At 37.6% G+C, this 20,438-nt stretch overlaps 1 protein-coding gene across 3 annotated transcripts in view; it reads left to right on the plus strand.

The window, feature by feature from the left end:
• Window positions 1-13,066: 13,066 nt before the first annotated feature.
• The window catches only part of Scg3 (secretogranin III), a 44,763-nt gene continuing 37,391 nt past the window's right edge, over window positions 13,067-20,438 (plus strand). The window contains exons 1-5 of one of the 3 annotated variants that reach the window (XM_058584802.1): window positions 13,067-13,136; window positions 17,893-18,036; window positions 18,865-18,917; window positions 19,380-19,425; window positions 19,520-19,735. In XM_058584802.1, the coding sequence (XP_058440785.1) occupies window positions 17,946-18,036; window positions 18,865-18,917; window positions 19,380-19,425; window positions 19,520-19,735 (406 nt within the window). In that variant the 5' untranslated portion in view covers window positions 13,067-13,136; window positions 17,893-17,945. Of the gene's footprint in view, window positions 13,137-16,960; window positions 18,037-18,074; window positions 18,170-18,864; window positions 18,918-19,379; window positions 19,426-19,519; window positions 19,736-20,438 lie in introns of those variants that run through there. The other 2 variants (XM_046460941.2, XM_058584803.1) reach the window with 2 other exon arrangements.

Genomic DNA, 20,438 nt, shown 5'->3' on the forward strand with positions numbered 1-20,438 from the left:
TCATGGAGTATCTCTGGATTCTGGTTTCTCATAGTTTGGTAAATGAGTCTTGCTCACCTTGTCTTCTTTCTGATTTTTATGAGCACCTTTTACTTATTCTCCCATTCATTCAAAAGCTTATCTGAGCTCCTTGATTGGCCCAGGATTTCTGTTAGCAGTTGGATCTAGAGTCTCTGCCCTCACTGATCTTGGAGTCTAGTGGCACCAGAAACTATATTATTAGTGTCTATAACCAACACTAAAATAAGCACTTAATGAAATATTTGTTTGAAGTAATGAAACTTCCTTGTTTTCTTCTCTCTGGATTTGTAAATTGAGAAGTTCCTGTTAGTTCTTCAGTTACCCCTGACTCAGGCTAATATCCAATACTAACAAACAGGGTGTAGAGATCTCAGAGATCAGTTACCACCTAAAACAAAAGACTAACAATTTATAACTTTATGCGGCACACTAGAAATGCCAGAAATGGAAATGCTGCTTAACTGTCATCTTTCTGGATATCTATCTAACAGTATGGGGAATTGAACCCAGGGCCTCATGCATGATAGACAAATTCTCTACCACAGAGCTGTACCCCTAGTCTTCAGCAATTTTTTTAAAATAAAAAGACCTAAGTGCAAAACAAGAGCAATTAGCTTTATCAGTTGTCTTTAGATACATTGTTCGATTTTTTTCTGATATGATTGTACAAGAAACACTAAAAGATGAGGTTCTCCCATTTAAGGCCAATAAGAGAAACATAATGACAATGTAGAATACATAGGCAAAGTAAGATTACCAACTACTCTTTCTTTGCAAGGACAATCAATCCTTTGTTTTCACATTCTCTTCTTCCAATTTGGGGGATGGAGTGTTAAAATGGAAGCAAAGGTTATAGTAAGTAGTGTAATCATTTTTAAACTCCTTAACTGGCCAAAAATTAAAGGTTGATGACTCTATTTCTCTCTTTTCTCTTTTATTCATATTTATAAAATCTAAAAGTCTGGAAACTGCTATACAGAGAGTGAAATCCACAGGAGTTTGGAACCTAGATGGTATTGACTTATTCATTTATTTTAAAACTTCTATGGAACCAAACCACTATACTCCGTATGACAACCTCCCAAAACAAGATCAGATCTTATCCAGGTCCATAATTTTGTCCAATAATTGGTTTCTCTTATCAAAAATATTTACTGTACCAAATCTTGACCATCATCCTAATGCTCCACTTTTCTGTGATTCAGGACTTAGATGATCTTAAAAATAGGACAGCACCAGTTTCATGAATATAATGGAAATAAAGGACACAGACTGTAGAACCAGATGGATGCTCACAGAGTGCTTCTGCCAGTTACTTACCCTGTGACCTGATGCAGTTTACTTGTCTGGTCTTCATTGTTTTCATCTGAATAATGATAACAAAACTACACTGCTAAAAAATGTGATTGTAAGGACTAAATGTAAAATGTTCACGTGTAAGATTTAGAACACAATAGTTGTTCAATAAAAGTAGCCATTATGACTTACTTACTAAGATCACTTCTATAAAGTATTTGGAACTTTTTCAATGTCTTTTTTCATAATATAAATACAGAAAGACATTTTGAACAGAAAAACAATATAGTTATATCTTTCAGCCCCCACATTTCACCTCTCACCACATTCTTATCCAAGTACAAAACTTGGTATTTTGGAGCATGTCTTCAAAAAATTGTCAGTCAAACAAAGTATTAACAAGTAAAAGCAATGATGTACCTCCAAAGCCTAAACATTTTTTTCTAAAAATTATATGACAGTAATAGGTAAGATCAACTGTATGTGGATATCACTTATCCCAAGCAAAAGATTTAAATAGACACCTGTGGTGTGGTGTCAGGTGAGTGCGGCACTACCTGCATGTTAAAAGCTATAACTCAAGGTGCTAGGGGGGAAGAGGGGTTTCCAGTGGAGGGCACAAGAATTCTACTCATCATAGGCTATTTGGCTTCCCAGTAATATATATAAGGAAAACACTGATGCAGCAATTTTTGTCATTATAAATAAATAAACAAGCCATATTATAGTGTCATATTGTATGCATGTATGAATATGTAACAACAAATCTCATCATTATGTATGACTATAATGCACCAATAAAAATATAGGAAAAAAGTCTATCACAGAGAGTAAAAATAATCACAGGCATTTCTCTCTTTAAGAATGTGTTTTGGGAGCTGGGGTTGTAGGTCAGTGGTAAAGCACTTGCCTAGCATGTGTGAGGCACTAGGTTCAATTCTCAGTACCACATATAAATAAAGATCCATTGACAATTAAACAATATTTTTTTGTAAAAAGTATGTGCTCTGCATATCTTAGCTTTTGCTTTTAGCTTTTGCTTTTAAATTATCTAAATTCCCGCTTTCCCTGGCTCCCAGTCCTTCCATGGAGGACCTGATGTTATGCTGGCCTAATGGATCACCTACAGGATATAACCCACAAATGTGGGCTAGTGGTGTGTTGGTCACCTGAAAGAGTCACTGACAGTCATTCTCCTCTCTGCTTCAGTCTGAAAGGTTTGTACAACAACAGTAAAGTTTTAATTATCAGATCTGTATATGTTCAGGATACCTAATGCAGAAGCAAACAAAATCAAAAATTCAAAATAATTTAAACAAACTGAAGCAAAAAACCAAACCGATAATATAAATAGGTTTTAAAAACATCAATTACAAGAATAGTTTTGGAGCGATCTTGTTTGCCAAAATTTCTATTGGAATCCAAATTTTTATTGATTTTTTAAAAATAAATGATAGCAGAATGCATTACAATTCTTGTTACACACATAGAACACAATTTTTCATATCTCTGGTTGTATATAAAGTATGTTCACACCAATTTGTGTCTTCATACGTGTACTTTGGATAATGATGTCCATCACATTTCCCCATCCTTGCTAACCCCTGCCCCCTCCCTTTCTCTCCCACCCCTCTGCCTTATCTAGAGTTCCTCTATTCCTCCCATGCTCCCCCTCCCTACCCCACTTATGAGTCAGCCTCCTTATATCAGAGAAAACATTCAGCATTTGTTTTGGGGGGATTGGCTAACTTCACTTGGCATTATCTTCTTCAATGCCATCTATTTACCTGCAAATGCCATGATTTTATTCTCTTTTATTGCTGAGTAATATTCCATTGTGTATATATGCCACATTTTTTTATCCATTCATCTACTGAAGGGCATCTAGGTTGGTTCCACAGTTTAGATATTGTGAATTGTGCTGCTATAAACATTGATGTGGCTGTGTTCCTGTAATATGCTGTTTTTAAGTCCTTTGGGTATAGACCAAGGAGAGAGATAGCTGGGTCAAATGGTGGTTCCATTCCCAATTTTTCAAGGAATCTCCATACTGCTTTCCTGTAGTAATAGAAGTGTCCTTTAATGAATACTCTGATTCATGACCTTTAATCAATAATTCTGTATTGATTCAAGCTGTGTCTGGGAAATACTTTCAACTTCTAGCCACCACAATTTAAGAGAAATTCTAATCCTAATAAGTAAATTTATAAATCAATGACTAGCACTAATTTATTCATTCAACAAACATTTAAAATATCTATTTTGTGCAAGGCACTTTTTTATTTTTATTTATTTTTTAAAATATTTTTAGTTGTAGTTGACACAATACCTTTAATTTTATTTATTTATTTTTATGTGGTGCTGAGGATCAAACCCAGGTCCTTGGACATGCTAGGTGTGTGTTCTACCCCTGAGCCACAACCCCAGCCCCAAGGCACTTTTTTTTAAAAAATTATTTTTTAAATTGTAGTTGGACACAATACCTTTATTTGGTTTATTTGTTTTTATGTGGTGCTAAGGATCAAACCCAGGGCCTCTCATGTGCTAGATGAGCACTCTACCACTGAGCCACAACCCCAGTCCCTGTGCAAGGCACTTTCATAGTGATTGATGCGAGAACCTGGGTAGCCAACTAAGGCCCTGGCCTCAAGGTACTTAAGTCTAGAAGGCATGGGACTAAAATTCCTACTATCCACTAGGTGGCAGTATTTCCTAATATTTTCTAAATCCTGACCATTCAGGCTGAAATAAGTATCATCTGCTATTTCAAGAGTATTTTCCATGTAAATCCAATCCTATAAAGTGACATGCAATGTCACATGAGTGGAAAAAAGTAGAATTGTTCCAGCAAATACTAGGTCAATACGGCTGAGTAATTCTAGAAGTTTTTTTTTAAGGGTTGCTACAACAAATAGTGCTTTTTCTTTTAAAGCTTGTAATGTTGTTTTTCTCATTAAAGACATTATTAGATTGCAGATATTTTAAATATTTTAATAACATAACCTATTAGTATATTTTTATGTCCTTTTCTGTTCCTTTTTTCTCTAAGTATATTCTTATAGTTGTAATTAAAGTACATAAAATTTACTTGTCATTTCCTCTTAATATTAATCACATCCAAAATTATTATATTGAAGTAAAATATTCTAAAATACACCTATATACTTACATATTTATATATTTAAAATATATTAATGTGTAATTATAAAATGTACTTATTCCCAGGACAAGCAGTCACTGCCAATTGTTATATATCTCTTTAAAATTTTTGTAGTTTCTGTTTTTAAAATTAAAAAAAAAAAACTCTGATCCTAAAAATTCTATTTGGTTCCATTTTTATCCTGTGGAAAAGAGAATGAAGTAGGAAAGAGTAGCAGGAGGAAGAGAAAGGACATCTCCACCCCTAGATGTACCTCCAACAGAAAAGCATAAAAACGTGCTTCAAGAGGCATGTACTAGATAGTTTACAGGAACATTATTTCAATTCTCTGTTGATGACTTTGCTTCCTATTCAGTTAAAAAATTTAAGCTATCACAAGAAAATGTCCACAAGCCATCTAGCACATGCCATCCACCAGCACCTACAAACACTGCCATCCTGTAGATGACGTGTTCATACCACAGCCAATCTTTCTGCTTGCATCCTGAATCTAATCCTGGCATACTCAAAGCATTCCTTCAGCAATTCTTCCCTCTCTGCCTCAAGTCAAAATGTTTTGTTTTCCACTGGATTGTTCCCATCAACATTCCAATAAATATGTTGTATGTGTCCAATCTTTAAAAAACCTTCCTGACCCAAACTCTTTTCTAGATCCTGCTTCTTTCCCTCTTTCCCTTTACAATAGAACTCCAAGGAATATGAGTCTATTGGAAACTCAGTTTCCAGTTTCCATCTCACATACTCATATATTCTCTCTCTCTCTCTCTCTCTCTCTCTCTCTCTCTCTCTCTCTCTCTCTCCCTTTGATATTGGGGATTGAACTGGGGACGCTAACCACTGAGCAACATCCTCAACCTATTTAATTTTTATTTATATTTAGACAAGGTTCTCACTAAGTTGGTTAGGTCCTCATTAAGTTGCTGAGGCTGACTTTGAACTTGTGATTTTCCTGCCTCAGCCTCCTGAGCAGCTAGAATTATGGGTGTGCAGCCACACATCTGCCCATTCTCTCTTGACCTGTTCTTGTCAGGTCCACACCAGGACTCACACTGAAACTGTCTTCAAGGTCATCAAAGCCCTCCATGCTACTAAATCCTAAGTTAATTTTTCTGACCTCATTTTATTTGCCTTATCAACATTTGTATTGGGGCTGGGGATGTGGCTCAAGCGGTAGTGCACTTGCCTGGCATGCGTGTGGCCCCGGGTTCGATCCTCAGCACCACATACAAAACAAAGATGTTGTGTTCGCCGATAACTAAAAAATAAATATTAAAAAAAAACATTTGTATTAATTGAAACTCTCTCTTACTTAGAATATTTTCCTCACTTGGGTTCCAGAAATGCCTCATTTGCTTGGATTTCTTCCTATCATTTTGGCTGCTCCTTCTGAAATCTATTTTTCTGGTTTCTCCTCATCTCACATCCAAGTATTTGAAGCCACAGAGCTTAGTCATTGGACCACTTCTCTTTTCAACCTGGACTCATTCACATGGTGATTGCATTCAGTTTTAAGGCTTTAAATACCAGCCCTGTGCAATCAACTTCCAAATTTATGTCTCTAACTTAGAACTCTCCCTGGATGAAGACCTGTATGTCTACCAGTTTGCAGGATATCTCCATTTGGATACCTAATAGGCATCTCAAGCTTAATATGTCTAAAACTGAGCTCTTAACAGCCATTCCATACACACACACACACACACACACACACACATTTCTTTGGCAGTTTTCCCTATCAAAACTAATGACAATTCCATCCTTCAAGTTCTCAAGTAATCTTTGACTTCTCTCTCACACCCTCCATCTGGTTAATCAGCAAATTCTCTTGGTTCTACCTTCAAAGTATATCCTAAATTTGGCCAGTTCTCATAACCTCTACTGCTACACCACATGATGTCCAAGACATCATCACCTCCTACTACTAGATCACTACAATAGTTTCCTTTCTCTTCCTCCTTCTACTCTTTCCCTACTTCAGTTGATTCTCAAAATAGCAGCTAAAATGGATCCTTTTATTTTAAAGTAGTAAGTCAGATTCTATTACTCCTCTGTTCAAGACTTTCCAATAGCTCCCATATCACTTGGAATAAAACCCCAAGTCCTTACAATGATCCAGGGGATCTTGTCTTTATTATCTCTCTGATGTTATTCCATCCCCTTCTACCCTGATCCTTGCTCACTTTACTCCAGTGCCACTGAGTTCTTTGCCATTCCTTGCATAGGGCATGCACAATCCCAGCCCAGGGCCTTTTCATATACCCCTTCCTCTGGAGGGGTTCCCCCAGATATCCACAAGGCTAGTCCCTCATTTCCTCTCAACTCTACTCAGAAGTCACATTCTTATTGAGATCCTTCAATGTTTCCCTTAAATGTCATATCCCTTTTCTCCATTTACTCTCCTACTAAGCTCCTCTCACTTTCTAATTATATATTTCTATTTGTCTTATCAACATTCATCTTAATTGATCTGTTTTATCTATTTTTCTTCTCCACTTGAATGTAAGCTCCACAAAGGCAGGATTTTTGTTGGTTTTGTTCACTGAAGCTTTGTCCCAAAACCTAGAATGTGAATGGCACATGGTATGTGCTTAATGTTTACTGCATGAATAAATGAATGAATGATGGCAGCCCAAACTAAGGCAGTGAGGGGAAGGTGAGGAAGGAGATGGATTAGACAAACAATAGAAATAATTGATAGGCTGTGGGATAAGAATGCAGTTAAATATGACCCTCGGTGGCTCAGTGGGTAGTTGGCTTCTTGAGATACAGGAGGAGTGAAGGTGGAAGGAGCTTGACTAGTTTCATTTGGGACCCGAGTTGTTGTGGGTCATCAGGTACAACAGGCAACTGGATATGAGGTCAAAGAAAGGGAAAAAAGATTAGTTTCTATGACCTGCTCTTGGAAAAGAGAAATTCTAGCTTCCTATGGTCTGCCTTAGGGAGGGAGCTATGAGCCAGGAACATGGACAAAAGCAAAAATATATACATATCATAATATCACAGATGATATTAAGGATCTATTATTATGTTGTATGATAATGGTAGAAAATTGAAAAAGTTCCCACACTACTAAGAGAGGATAGATTATACTGAAGCTATTGTAACAAGTAGTCACCATACTGTTTATTAGACCTGCTTAATCAATAAATGATAGTTCTGTAACCATAGTAACAAATAACCACCAGAACTGGTTTTAAATCCATTTAATCCATCATTGACCATTTCCTTCAATCCAATTTGCTATCGAATCCATTTGTGCCTTGCATCTGAAAGTCAATCAATAGGAAGTTAGTACAATGAACATGCTTCTGAATTCCACACTATCAGAAAGAGGTTTGTTTGCTAACTTTGCTCCTACAGCTGATGAAAACCTAGCCCTACCTCTAATATCCACCAGTCTCTGAATTACACTCTTTACCTGAATTTCACCCTTACCCTTCATCAGACTTCGTTTTTTTCAAAAGGTCACTCTGGTTACTTTAAACTATGAACTGAAAGGATGAAGGTATAGGTCAAGAGGAAAGGAAGTAGAGAAAATTGACAGTAACATAATTAAAACCAGGATGGACTTGAAAAAATCTTTAATGTTTGGACATGGATAGGCCACTCATTCATTCATTCATTCATTCTTTTTTTTGGTAAATATTTACATAACAGGCTCTATTACAGGCACTCAGGATAGATGGATGGATGGATGGATAGATAGACAAATTACATAACATGTTCAAAAGAGACAAATGACAAGAAATAATGCAAATGAGCTGCAAAGCAACAGGGTTGGAAGTACAGGGGTGTAAGAAGAGGATGCAATTTTAAATAATCCATCATTGAGAAAGTAGCTTTTGAGTTAAGGCTTGGAGGAGGTGAGGAAATCGGCCATGCTGAAACTATCCCAAGCTCTTACGGCTCTAACATGAGGATATGTCTGGTCATGTCAGGAGCAACAGAGGGCAGAGTGGCTGGCACTCAGGGGCCTAGGGAGAGTAGAAGGAAATGAGACTAGAGAGACTATAGGAGTCAGGTGTGGTGGCCAATGCCTATAATCCCAGCAACTCAGGAGGCCGAGGCAGGAGGATCCAGGCTAGCCTGGGCAAATTATTGTCTTATAATAAAAAAAAAAACAGGCATGGTGGTGAATGCCTGTAATCTCAGGAGCTTGCGAGGCTGAAGCAGGAGGATCATGAGTTCAAAGCCAGCTTCAGCAACTTAGTGAGATTCTTAGCAACTCTAAATAAAATATTTAAAAAGGCTGGGGATCTTGCTTAGTGGTTAAGCATCCCTGGGTTCAATTCTTGGTACCAAAAAATAAAAATAAAATAATCTGGGGATGTAGCTCAGTGGTAAAGTGCCCCTGGGTTCAATCCCCAGGACTGAAAGAAAATTAATAAATAAAATTAAAAGAGAAGCCCCAGGAGCAGCAGAGAGGAAGGAACCCCTCCCCTCAGTCAATATTCCCTGCATTTTCAGGAGAAGCAAGCACTCCCACACAGCCTCCTCCTAGTCACTGCTCCATGTTTTACGGGTGGGAAAAATAAGTAATCACTGTTACTTTCAAAGAATGCATTAGGTCTATCAAATTATACCTATGCAGCATTCGGCAAGAAACACTGTCCTAATTCCCCAATGTTTGTAAACTGCACGACTTATTTTGCAGGGAGTTGGTAGCTAAGTGGCTTTGGGTTACTGGGACCACAGCACACCTGCGAAGATGGCTGCAAGATGGCCTTTGGAGCACCAGAGAAAAGCTATTGATTTTCTGTTTCACTGAGAAAGATGTCTAATTCTGAGAATACCTTTGAGAGAAAAAAAAAGAGAGAACAGTTTCTCTCACCACTCTCTCTACCAGTGAGCAGTAAATTTTAAAATAAACCTTTATTAATGCAGCTTTTTATTATGAAAAGTTCAGACATATATAAATGTGAGAGGCTAGTATATTGAACCTCTCTGTACTTATTACTCAGGTTAAATAATTATCAGCAGATGGCCAACCTCTCTGTACTTATTACTCAGGTTAAATAATTATCAGCAGATGGCCAACCTTATTTTTCTCAATTCACCTAGCTATATATTTTTCCTGGGATATTAAAAAACTAAATTCAGGCATCAATATTTGTTGAGCACTTATTATATGTCAGATACTCCTCTACATACTGAAAATATAAAATGAAAAGGAGCAATATGAACAAAAATTATAGTCCACATAAATCTCTCATTCTAGATGTGAGAAACAGAACAAAACCAGTAAGTAAATGATGCAGTATGCTAAAGGGTGATAAGTGCAATGGAGAATGACAGGCCCGGGGATGTGACTCAGTGGTAAAGCACTTACTTAGCATGTCTAAGGCCCTGAGTTCAATCCTTAGCTCTGCAAACAAAGAGCGGGGGGAGTAAAGGAAAGAGAGAGAGAGAGAGAGAGAGAGAGAGAGAAGCAGTGGGAGGAATGAGGAGTGAAGGACTTTAAATAGGGTCAGGTTTTGTGTAGTAAATTTGGGGTGCACTCCTCAGATCCCCCTTCAGGACCCAAGGATTTATTTTCTCTGCAGCCGAAAAACACCATGTCACCCAAGCTCATGACTCCTCCCTAGGAAAGCTTACACCCAGTGACTTACCCACTAAGAAGTATAAAAGCCTATTCCTCTCTATCCCTGGACAGCTCTGAAGGGTCCATTCATCTTCAGTCCTCCTTGTAGGGTTGATTAAATCTTTAACTGAGATTGCTTTGCAATTCAATTTCTCCCTCTGCCAAATCCTGCTTCTTTCCCATTCCTTCTCTTCCATAGGTGCTGAATCAAGACAGCCCCTTAATAAACTTCCTGCACGTTAATCTCTGATTCAGAGTTTGCTGCCCAAGGAACCTGAGCTGGCAGACCTTTCAGAGACCATGACTTTTTAGCAAAGATATGACGTATGTAAGGGATTAAGTTCAGAATTATCTGAAAGCAACAGGAAGAACATTTCAGGAAGAGATAACAGCAAGTACAAAGACCCTGAGGTGGAAATGGACCTGCTGTGTTTGAGGATAATTGAGGAATCCTACATAGCTAGATTAGAGAGAGTCTGAGGGCCAATAATAAAAGATGAAGTCAGAGATACAGTGGGGAGTCAAAAAATGCAGACACATATAGACTGCTTAAGTACTTGGATTTTCCTCAAAGTAGAAAAATTAAGAATTTCCCCAAAGAGGGGAAAGTACTGGAGAGGGATATCGATCAAATTATATTGTTATATTGTCTACGAGTACTGATATGTAACAACAAATACCACCATTGTTTATAACTATACTACACCAATAAAAAATGTGGAGAAAGAAAAGAGAATTTCCCAACAGATCCCTGCCACTGCCTTCCTGTCCAAACTGCCTCAACTTTCTAGGCAAAATTTCCAGATATTCCTCATTTTCTTTCAGATCCATGAGTCAGTAAGTAGATAAATTGACATGCAGCAAGGAAGACCCCAGAACATAACCTAAGAGAGACTTCTAACCTACTTGAGAGCCAGCTCTAGAATACTCTAGTTTCAGTAGGCAGAATCTCTTGAATCTCCACATAATCATTTTTCTTTGGGGGGAGACTCAGGAAGCTCTCTCTAGAATAACCTAATATGGAACCAAGGCAAGAAACAAGAAGTGACTACCACCTTGGTCCACTGGAGACTGTCTGCATCTGAACATCCACTTTTTAGTCTCCTGGTTCAGTGCATGTTCAAAGGATGACACAGTTCTCAGAACATATCCCATCATTTGCTGGCTCTGATGGTACATGCCTATAATCCTAGCTACTCAAGAGGCTAAGATAGGAGGATTGCAAGTTTGAAGCCAGCCTCAGTAACTCAGCAAGGTCTTAAGCAACTTAGCAAGACCCTGTAAAATGGAAATAAAAAAGGGCTGGAAATGTAGTTCAGTGGTAAAGTGCCCTTGGGTTCAATCCTCAGTACCAAATACATAAATAAATAAATAAAATAGAAAGGGCTAGGGATGTAGCTCAGGATAAAGCCCCTGAGTTCAATGCCCAGCTCCCCCGAAGAAGAAGAAGAAGAAGAAGGAGGAGGAGGAGGAGGAGGAGGAGGAGGGTAAGGGAAAGAGGAAGAAGAAGAAAGAAGAAGAACATATTTTGTCATTTAAAAACACATGAATGTCCATTTTTAGCAGATATTCCAATGCTGGAACCTACAGAAGGGAAACCTAGTTTGTATCCTTTATCTCTCTTCCCCCAAACTTCAACTCCATATTTGCACCATTGAGCTGGGAGAAGAATTGGAATTGTCTCCTAATTCCTAGAGCAACAGGGCCCGGTAGGGAAAAGGGGAGATGCTAACCTGAGAGCATTTGGGAAGCCTTAGACCACCCCAAGCATGCCCATAGCTATCTGGCAGCTTTGCCCCTAGAAAGTGAGGATCTACACAGAGCTGATGGAGATTTTGTGCAGTTCAGCCACTTGAGGTAGACTTTTGGCTTGGGGGAAAAAAAAAAAAACGGTGCTAAGTCTCATGTAAGAGTACTGCTACAGGCAGATTTATAAAATGATAAGGTTCCATTCAACAACCACTAATTGACCTTTTTACTACATGCTAGGCACTGAGATAAATAGATGAATCCTGATCAGCTCCTCTCCTCCAGGAGGTTACAATAAAAAGGACATAGAAGTACTGACAATGCACTCTGGAAAATGGTTTAGAATGGCATTCAAATAGTAGCAGAATGTCAAAGAATACACAAAAATCCTTTCTACCAGATTTTAATTTCCTCTCCACTGACCTTATCACAATGTATTTCACATCCCAGAAAAAAATTATTATAGACATCTAAAACATAATGGTATATGAAACATTGTAGCACACAAAATTATTTATATAGACTATATGCCTAGATCATAAAATTAATAATACTCATATTCAAAATTCAAGGCTGGGCGCAGTGGTGCAAGCCTATAATCCCAGCAGCTCTGGAGGTGGAGGCAGAAGGATCGCAAGTTCAAAGTCAGCTTCAGCGATTTAGGGAGGCACTAAGCAACTCAGTGATACCCTGTCTCTAATGAAATACAAAATAGAACTAGGGATGTGGCTCAGTGGTTGAATGCCCCTGAGTTCAATCCCTGGTACTCCTCCCTACCCTCCCCCACCAAAAAAAGAAAAGAAAATTCAAGCATTGGGCTGGGGTTGTGGCTCAGCAGTAGAGTGCTTACCTGGCATGTGTGAGGCACTGGGTTTGACCCTCAGCACCACATAAAAATAAATGGATGAAATAAAGGTTTTGTGTCCATCTACAACTAAAAAAATATTTTTAAAAATCAAGGATTGCCTAAGGATCAAAGGAAAAAGTACTAATCAGGCAACTGCTATAAATATTGTGGGAAATAGACTACCAGATAAATTTCTCTCACACCAACACACACACACACTTTTTATAATAGGAATCACACTGCTACTAGGCAACCTGATACTTTCACTCAAAAATGTTTAATCCGTTTTAATTACTGTATTCAATGGTGTAGTGGGCCTCCGTTGTGGTGTTGGCCTTGTATATTCACTCTGATTGCTTCTTGGAAACTGCTACATTTGTGCTTCCGGAGGAAGCCTTCAGTCATAGTCTCACATCTTCTTCCTCCAACAGCCGGTGGAGCAGCCCATTGATCTGACCTGGCTTAGCCATGGTACAAACAAGGTAAGCAAACAAGAAAAGTTTGCTGTCTGGCTACTTTCTCCTCCCACCCAGTCTCAGATTCATTTTGGGGATTTTCTACATTTAGATGGCCTATGACATCTAGTTATTTGGGGCCCATTTTCCTTATTCATATTCTCTTTTCAATTCCATGTTTTCCTTTTCCTTGATTGTTTTTAGTCTTGCTATTAGCTCCACTATGCTTGGTTATTTCAACTTTCCTCTGACAGTAAATTTCCAGATTCCACATTTATTTCTTGGTTGGGTGTGGTGGCACACACGTGTAATCCCAGCAACTTGGGAGGCTGAGGCAGGAGGATCACAAGTTTGAGGCCAGCCTCAGCAATTTAGGGAGGCTCTCAGCAACATAGCAAGACCCTGTCTCAAAATAAAAAATAAAAAGGATTGGGGGATGTAGCTCAGTGGTTATATACCCCTGAGTTCAATACCGAGGAATAAAAAAAAAATTGCCCATATTTACTTGACATTTGAGTTACACCAGCAGCCAGCTCTAGTATAGGCATCCTGTGCCAGTCTCCTCTACAACAACAGATCCATTCCTATAACTCTGTGGTTCTGAGGGTCATTGCCTTTCATAAATACCTCCTCTTTAAGTCTACTCTTTTGTAATGAAAATGCTGGGTGGGGAATCAATTCTGATAGTGTCTCCTCCAAAGGCATACAGCTATCATAGTTCTTTTGAAAACCAAAGATAAATAGGCAACCCATCATTACTTCATTCATTTATTTAAGCAAATATATTTCCAGATACTTTTAAGAAGGGCTGGGAAATCAAAGGTGAGTGAAACAAGATAGTTTCCCTTGGTAAGTTCACAGTTCAGTCATGTAGACAGCCAGATATGTAAGCATATATTTATAGTAAGCAACACAATTTTATAAATACATACATACATATATATATATATATATATATATATATATATAAATATTTTCTCAGCAAAAAATGTGGACCAAAAAAGACAAAGATCAAAAGTTAACATTTTGTTTATCTGTATTTTCAGGAATTTTCCCTCAATGTATATGCATGTGTGGGTGTGTCTATAGGTTTTTTTCCCCCCAGTACTTGGGATTGAATATAGGGTCTTTTATAGTACTATTTTTTAAAATAAGGAGGAAAAAAGCATTTACAAAAAGCAGCATAATGGAATACAAACTATATTGAAAGTGTACACACTATCCCAAGGAAGCAATTAGCTTTTCTGGGGAAGTTAAAGCAAACCTTGAAAATACCTGTCTCTTCAGTCTTGCACCTCTATGTATTTCTCACATGCCAACCAAATGCAATGCATGGCCTTGTTTAGATCCTGGTCCAAGCAGACCAACTGTAAAAATATTTGTAAGGAAAGTGGGGAAATTTAAACTCTGACAGGATATTTGATGATTCTAAGGCAGTATTATTCTTATGAGGTAGGTTAAAGGTATTACAATAATGTTGGAAAAAATAACCCTTATCTTTTACATAAACATACTGACACATTGATGGATGAAATGACATGCCCTCTGGGCTTTTCTGAGTAAATAATTCATTGGGAGTATGAAGTGCCTCGGTATATAAAATGAGTGGACATGGATCGATGATTATTGAAGTTGGGTAATAGATTCATGGGTACACATTTCAAGATTTTATCTTCTTTTGTGTTTGAAATTTTATGTAATAAAATATGCAATAATGATTAATAATTTTTCTATAATAAACAAAAACATCTTTTAAATGTATCTTCAAGTTTCAGCTCAGAAGGCATCTTCCCACCAGCAATGAGCACATAACAGTTGATCTACTTGTGTGTTGACAAGTACATAAGCAACACTGACAGACTCACTGAGCATTCTACACTATTTCACAATCATTTGATCTGTGTCAATGCACTCATCTTGTAATTTTCAATTTTTAAAATGTTATTTAATGTCTATAGTGTACTTACTTATAAGAATAAAACATTTTAATCTTTTATCATTTATACATGAGCCATCTTCTTTTTGAAAGAAATCCATCATTTAGATTCCATCTGAACTTTGCACATGTAATTGAGTATTTGTTCACTTATATTTAAAGAAGATCAGCGTGTTGCACATGAAACCTATTTACTAAATAGGTGTTGTTATAAACACAATATTTTCTCTAGTAGGTTATAAGACCAGCAGATATCAACATTTTAATTGTCTGTATACCCAGCATCTACCTATATCTGGTACATTTCAAGTGCTCAATAAATATCTGTTAAGTGTATGAATGAATAAATGAAATTTGGCTTGACTCCATTTATAGATTTATACTAAGTCCAGTGGGATAACCTTTAAGACTAAAGAATGTAAACTAAATCAAGCTTCTTAGTTTACTCAGTTCTTCACAATACATTTAATCAAAAACATAACATTCCCAAATTAAGTGTCCATTTAACATAATAACTTTGAGCCCAAATAGCAAAGAAAAATGAAGTATACTTTTTCTTTTGGGGATAAGAAATGAAACATACTTAATAGCCATCACTTATCTTCATTCTTCTCCTGAGTCTCCCAGTTGCAAATATAGAGTAGGGGAGAGGTGAATCAGGAGTGGTACAAGGTTAAAGGAAGACTAAGGGATTGTTAGTGACAGAGTAAGTCTCAGATTTAGTAAATTACTATTTTACATAATATTGGATGCTATTTCTTTTGGTGGCAACATTTCTTTCAGTTGCCACACACACACAAAAAAAATCTTCTGAAAACATTTCATGACATTTTTTTCAGGCTGTGTCAAAAATCTCAGCATAAAAATGACTTGTTCAAAACATGTACCCATTTGGTCTCCACAATACCAGTGGGAGGTAAACAGCCTATATCTCCATTTTTTAAAATATTTTTTAGTTGTCAATGGACCTTTATTTTATTTATTGATATGTGTAAGTACACTATAGACACAGTACTGAGATTGTACCCAGTGCATCACATATGCTAGGCAAGTGCTCTGCCACTGAGTCACAACCCTACATTTCCATTTTAAAGAAGAAGAAACCAAGGAAATTTGCCCTTCACTTAGCTGGGATTTTATAATATGGCCTAATTTTTAAGAATGCAGTATACTAGGATAATAATATTATGTTATTACTGTGAAAAAAAGAGCTATTTGATGTAACCATTAGATTTAGTAGGACTCCATAACCCCCAAAATAAGTACAATTTTTATGTGTTAATTAAAAAAAGATTCACATGGAAATTTAAAAAAGCAGTACTTTTTAGATTCTTTAAGGAAATATTTGAATGACCTCCAAACTCAAAAACCTTCAAAATGAAGGAGATTTGTTTGTCAGCTTGGTTGTCTGTTTGTTTTTAGGTACTTGAATAACTAACTTGCTCCTTGAAAAGCAGGGGTACAGAAATCAAAGGCTTGATTGTGCTGAATCCTTCTCTTTGGTCATTATTCACACTGGTTCCCAGCAAGCCATGGCTCAAAGGAAAGGATCCAAGTTCTGTTTAAAAAATTAGAGACTAAAGAGCTTGCTCAGCACCCTGCTCACATTATGTTGCTTGTATTCATTACTTAAAACTCTTTGGATTTCTCCTTGTATGCAATAATCATAGGCTTCTGGGATTAGTCTCAGAATATAGGAAGAACCTCTAGACTTATGGTGAAAAACGCTTTTCATGGATGTCCCTTCTCTTCAAAAACCCCCTTGAACAGCAAAGTCCTCAGGCATAATTGAGACCTGCAACCTGGGGAAGAATTTTACAGAAGTGCAGTTTTTGTTGTTGTTTTGTTTTGTTTTTCTCCCACTTGGTTGGGAAAAGGAGAATAAAACTGGCCCATTGCTGCTCATCTACTCAGGAATGGACAGGCAATGACTTATTGTTTTAGCATCAGGAAGAGTGAGAACGTATTACTGATTTTTCCTTCAACATTAGAAAGTTCCTTGAATTTCCCAAGACTCCACAAGGGGCTGAGGGCGTAGCTCAGGGGTAGAGTATTTGCCTAGCATGCACAAGGCCCTGACTTGGATCCCCAGCACTATAAGAAAAATGAAATTAAGATAAAAGACTGTGGAGCTAAGACCAAGAACATCAAGAGTTGTTCGGTATGTCAACACAAGTCACGAAAGGCAGGGCTTTTCTAAGGACAATAGAATTATATCTACCTTTTGATACAGTAGGTGAAACGGAAAGAAGAGATTCTGGAGCAGTTATACCAGAAGAAGAATCCCAAAGCAAAACTCTTTTGCCGAAGGTTATCTAACTCTCCTTGGCAGGTGCACGGGTGGAGAAGGCATTTAGTCCTTGAAGTAAGGTTACATGGAAGGTTACGACAATGATGTCAAGCTTACAGCAATCCAGCTGTTCCTGGGCGCAGAAGCACCCCCAGGACTGCGGCACAGAAAATACGCTAGCGGGTCTTTCGCCCCTCCCCCGTTCCACTCCCGAGGCCCTGGAGTAGCCCCGGAGTCGCTGACGCCATCCCTTCCCGCCTCTGGCTTGCATGGAGCATGCGCTTCCTCCCTCACTTCCTTTCCGGGAGGGAGCCAGAGTAAAGCTACGCCCTAGCGGACCTGCGGCTGGCCCCGCGTCACAGGAACTTCAGCACCCACGAGCGGACAGCGCTCTCTTCCACCTGGAGACCCGGCTCCCGAGCGCCCGAGTCCGTCAATTCCCTTCACTCCGAGCGACGCCGAGCTCCCCAGGCCTCCGGTCCCTGCCACTCTCCCTCCCCGCACCCGCCCTCTTGGCCCTTCCAGCTTTTTACTCCTCTTTTCATTCATAACAAAAGCTCCAGCGCCGGGAGCCTGGCGCCAGGCTGTTTCTGAAGCCAAGAGTGGAAGAATGGGGTTCCTTTGGACCGGCACTTGGATTCTGGTGTTGGTGCTCCACAGCACCCCAATTATAGCTTTCCCCACACTGGGAGGCAGCCAAGGTATGTGTGGACACTTTCCTTCTTCCCACCTTCCTTTCATTTCGCCACGAAAAGATAAAGCTTGGTATGATCCGAGAGCTGTAAATCACCCTGCTTCGTTTTCTGATCAAATCATATCCGTGCATGTTGACAGGCAAGTCAGTTTGAATTTAGAACCAAACGGAAGACAGATTTACCACCACCCACTTTATTTTGAAAGCTAGAGAAATAATATGGGTGTTTTAAAAGATGTTATTTTCAAAGTGGGAGGAGGGAGTAGCTTTTCCACCTAAAGTGGCTTTTTGTTTGTTTGCTTGCTTGCTTGCTTGTTGTTTTACAACTCTTTTCAGATACTCTATTCATAACAGGTGCAGTATATGATGAAAGAGCTTTTAATATGCCAATAATGCCAATCCAAATTATGCCCTCTCTAGTTGAGAAAAGCTGGGAAGCCAAGTGTCAGAACTATGTGTTAAATTTCTGATGGGGGTGGGAGGGAGTGTGATTCTATTAACTCAGGAAATAATACCAAGATCATAAACAAGGAAATATTGATATTTGTTGTCTTATATTATTTATTCACATATATTGTTTCGGTCATCCAGAAATGTTTTCCTAATATTTGTTATTTTCTTTTTTAAAAGATTTTGTAAAAAATATTTTATTAGTTGTTGGTGGCCCTTTATTTTTTTTTAATGTGGTGCTGAGAATCAAACCCAGTGCCTCACACATGCTAGGTAAGCGCTCTACCACTGAGCTACAACCCCAGCTTTAAAAAGATTTTAATGAGAAATGTATTTTCTCTTTCCAATGCACAATTAAATTTATATTTGTGTGTGTTTATTCTAGACAAATCTCTACATAATAGAGAATTAAGTGCAGAAAGACCTTTGAATGAACAGGTAGGTCAGAAGCAAAATTATAAATGCCAGTTCATTTTGCTTTAGTTATTTTTTGTTGTTGTTTACAGACATCTGGAGTTTAATAGTAAATTGGTAGAAATAAGGATGAGAAATCAAGTTTTTGATAATTTCTATGCTCTAACAGTTAATTACGTTGAGTTCTGTATAATACATAGAACTGACTATCCAAGAACCCAGTAAGTTCAACATCATATCCACCCAATTGTAAGATTGCTTAATTTACCAGAGTTCTTTCACAAATATTATAGGAGAAAGAAATCACATTTATAGAGTTTCTGCCCATTATCTCATTTATACACTGTAACAATGCTTTGAGATAGGAATTACTATCTACATTTCACAAACAAGAAAACTAAATTCCATGGGGATTAAATCATTTGGCTCTTGGTAAGTAGTGAAGCATTGATTTTAAACTAAGTCTGTCTCCTGTTTGTTTCACAGATTGCTGAAGCAGAGGCAGACAAGATTAAAAAAACGTACTCTCCAGGTAAAAAGAAATTATATTGATGTTAATTTAAATAACGTGAACTATCAGAATACTAACTAAAATGGATGTGTTGGGCTTGGGATTTTTCTTCCAGAAAACAAGCCAGGTGATAGCAATTACTCTTTTGTTGATAACTTGAACCTGCTAAAGGCAATAACAGAAAAGGAAAAGACTGAGAAAGAAAGACAATCCATAAGAAGTTCCTCATTTGATAACAAATTGAATGTGGAAGATGTTGATTCAACCAAGAATCGAAAACTGATTGATGATTATGATTCTACTAAGAGCGGATTGGATCATAAATTTCAAGGTAAATGATGAAAAAGAACTTATTTTCTCTGGTTTGAAGTTTCCTATTATGTGACTAAGAAGAAGCCCTATATCTTTAAAAACATCTCTTATAATTTCATAATCTTTTAATAGTCAAATTTAATACTGGGAGATGAAGCTCAGATTTGCTGATAATGTGCAAAGTCCCCACTTCACAGAGTCCCAAATTTTACTTTTCCTTTAAAGGTTCCATTAGGGATACCTTGAAAAAAATAATAAAATCAATATATCTATGTTTTATGTTGAATTTATTTACCATTTCATTTAGTTTAACAATTTGTACAAACAAAATTATCAAAATTGTCAAATAATTAGATCAATAAAATACCTCCCATACTTAGAATATATTATATATATTATACCTCCTGTAGGATATTTATTGAAATACCCACTGTTTTCTTTTTAATATTCTCCTAGGTATGTCCTTTCTCCTTTGATCATCCTAACCTTTCTGTAGCTTCATGTACTGTTTATGTATTCTGATGTGCCAAACCACTACTTCAGACTTCTTTGAGCTATAGGCTTACTTGTCTGCTTACCTAACATCTTGCTTGGAATTCTCAAAAGCACTTAGCACTTAACATGTCCAGAATTGAACTCTAGATCTGTGTCTACCTCACAAGACCTTTTAGAGTGATCTTTGCTGCTATTCAGAAATCTAGAATTAAACAATTTATCTCTTC

This window comes from Marmota monax, unplaced genomic scaffold, assembly GCF_021218885.2.
Source record: "Marmota monax isolate L192 unplaced genomic scaffold, Marmota_monax_Labrador192_F-V1.1 WCK01_AAM20220418_F8-fsc00001, whole genome shotgun sequence".
In the NCBI taxonomy this organism is placed as follows: Eukaryota; Metazoa; Chordata; class Mammalia; order Rodentia; family Sciuridae; genus Marmota; species Marmota monax.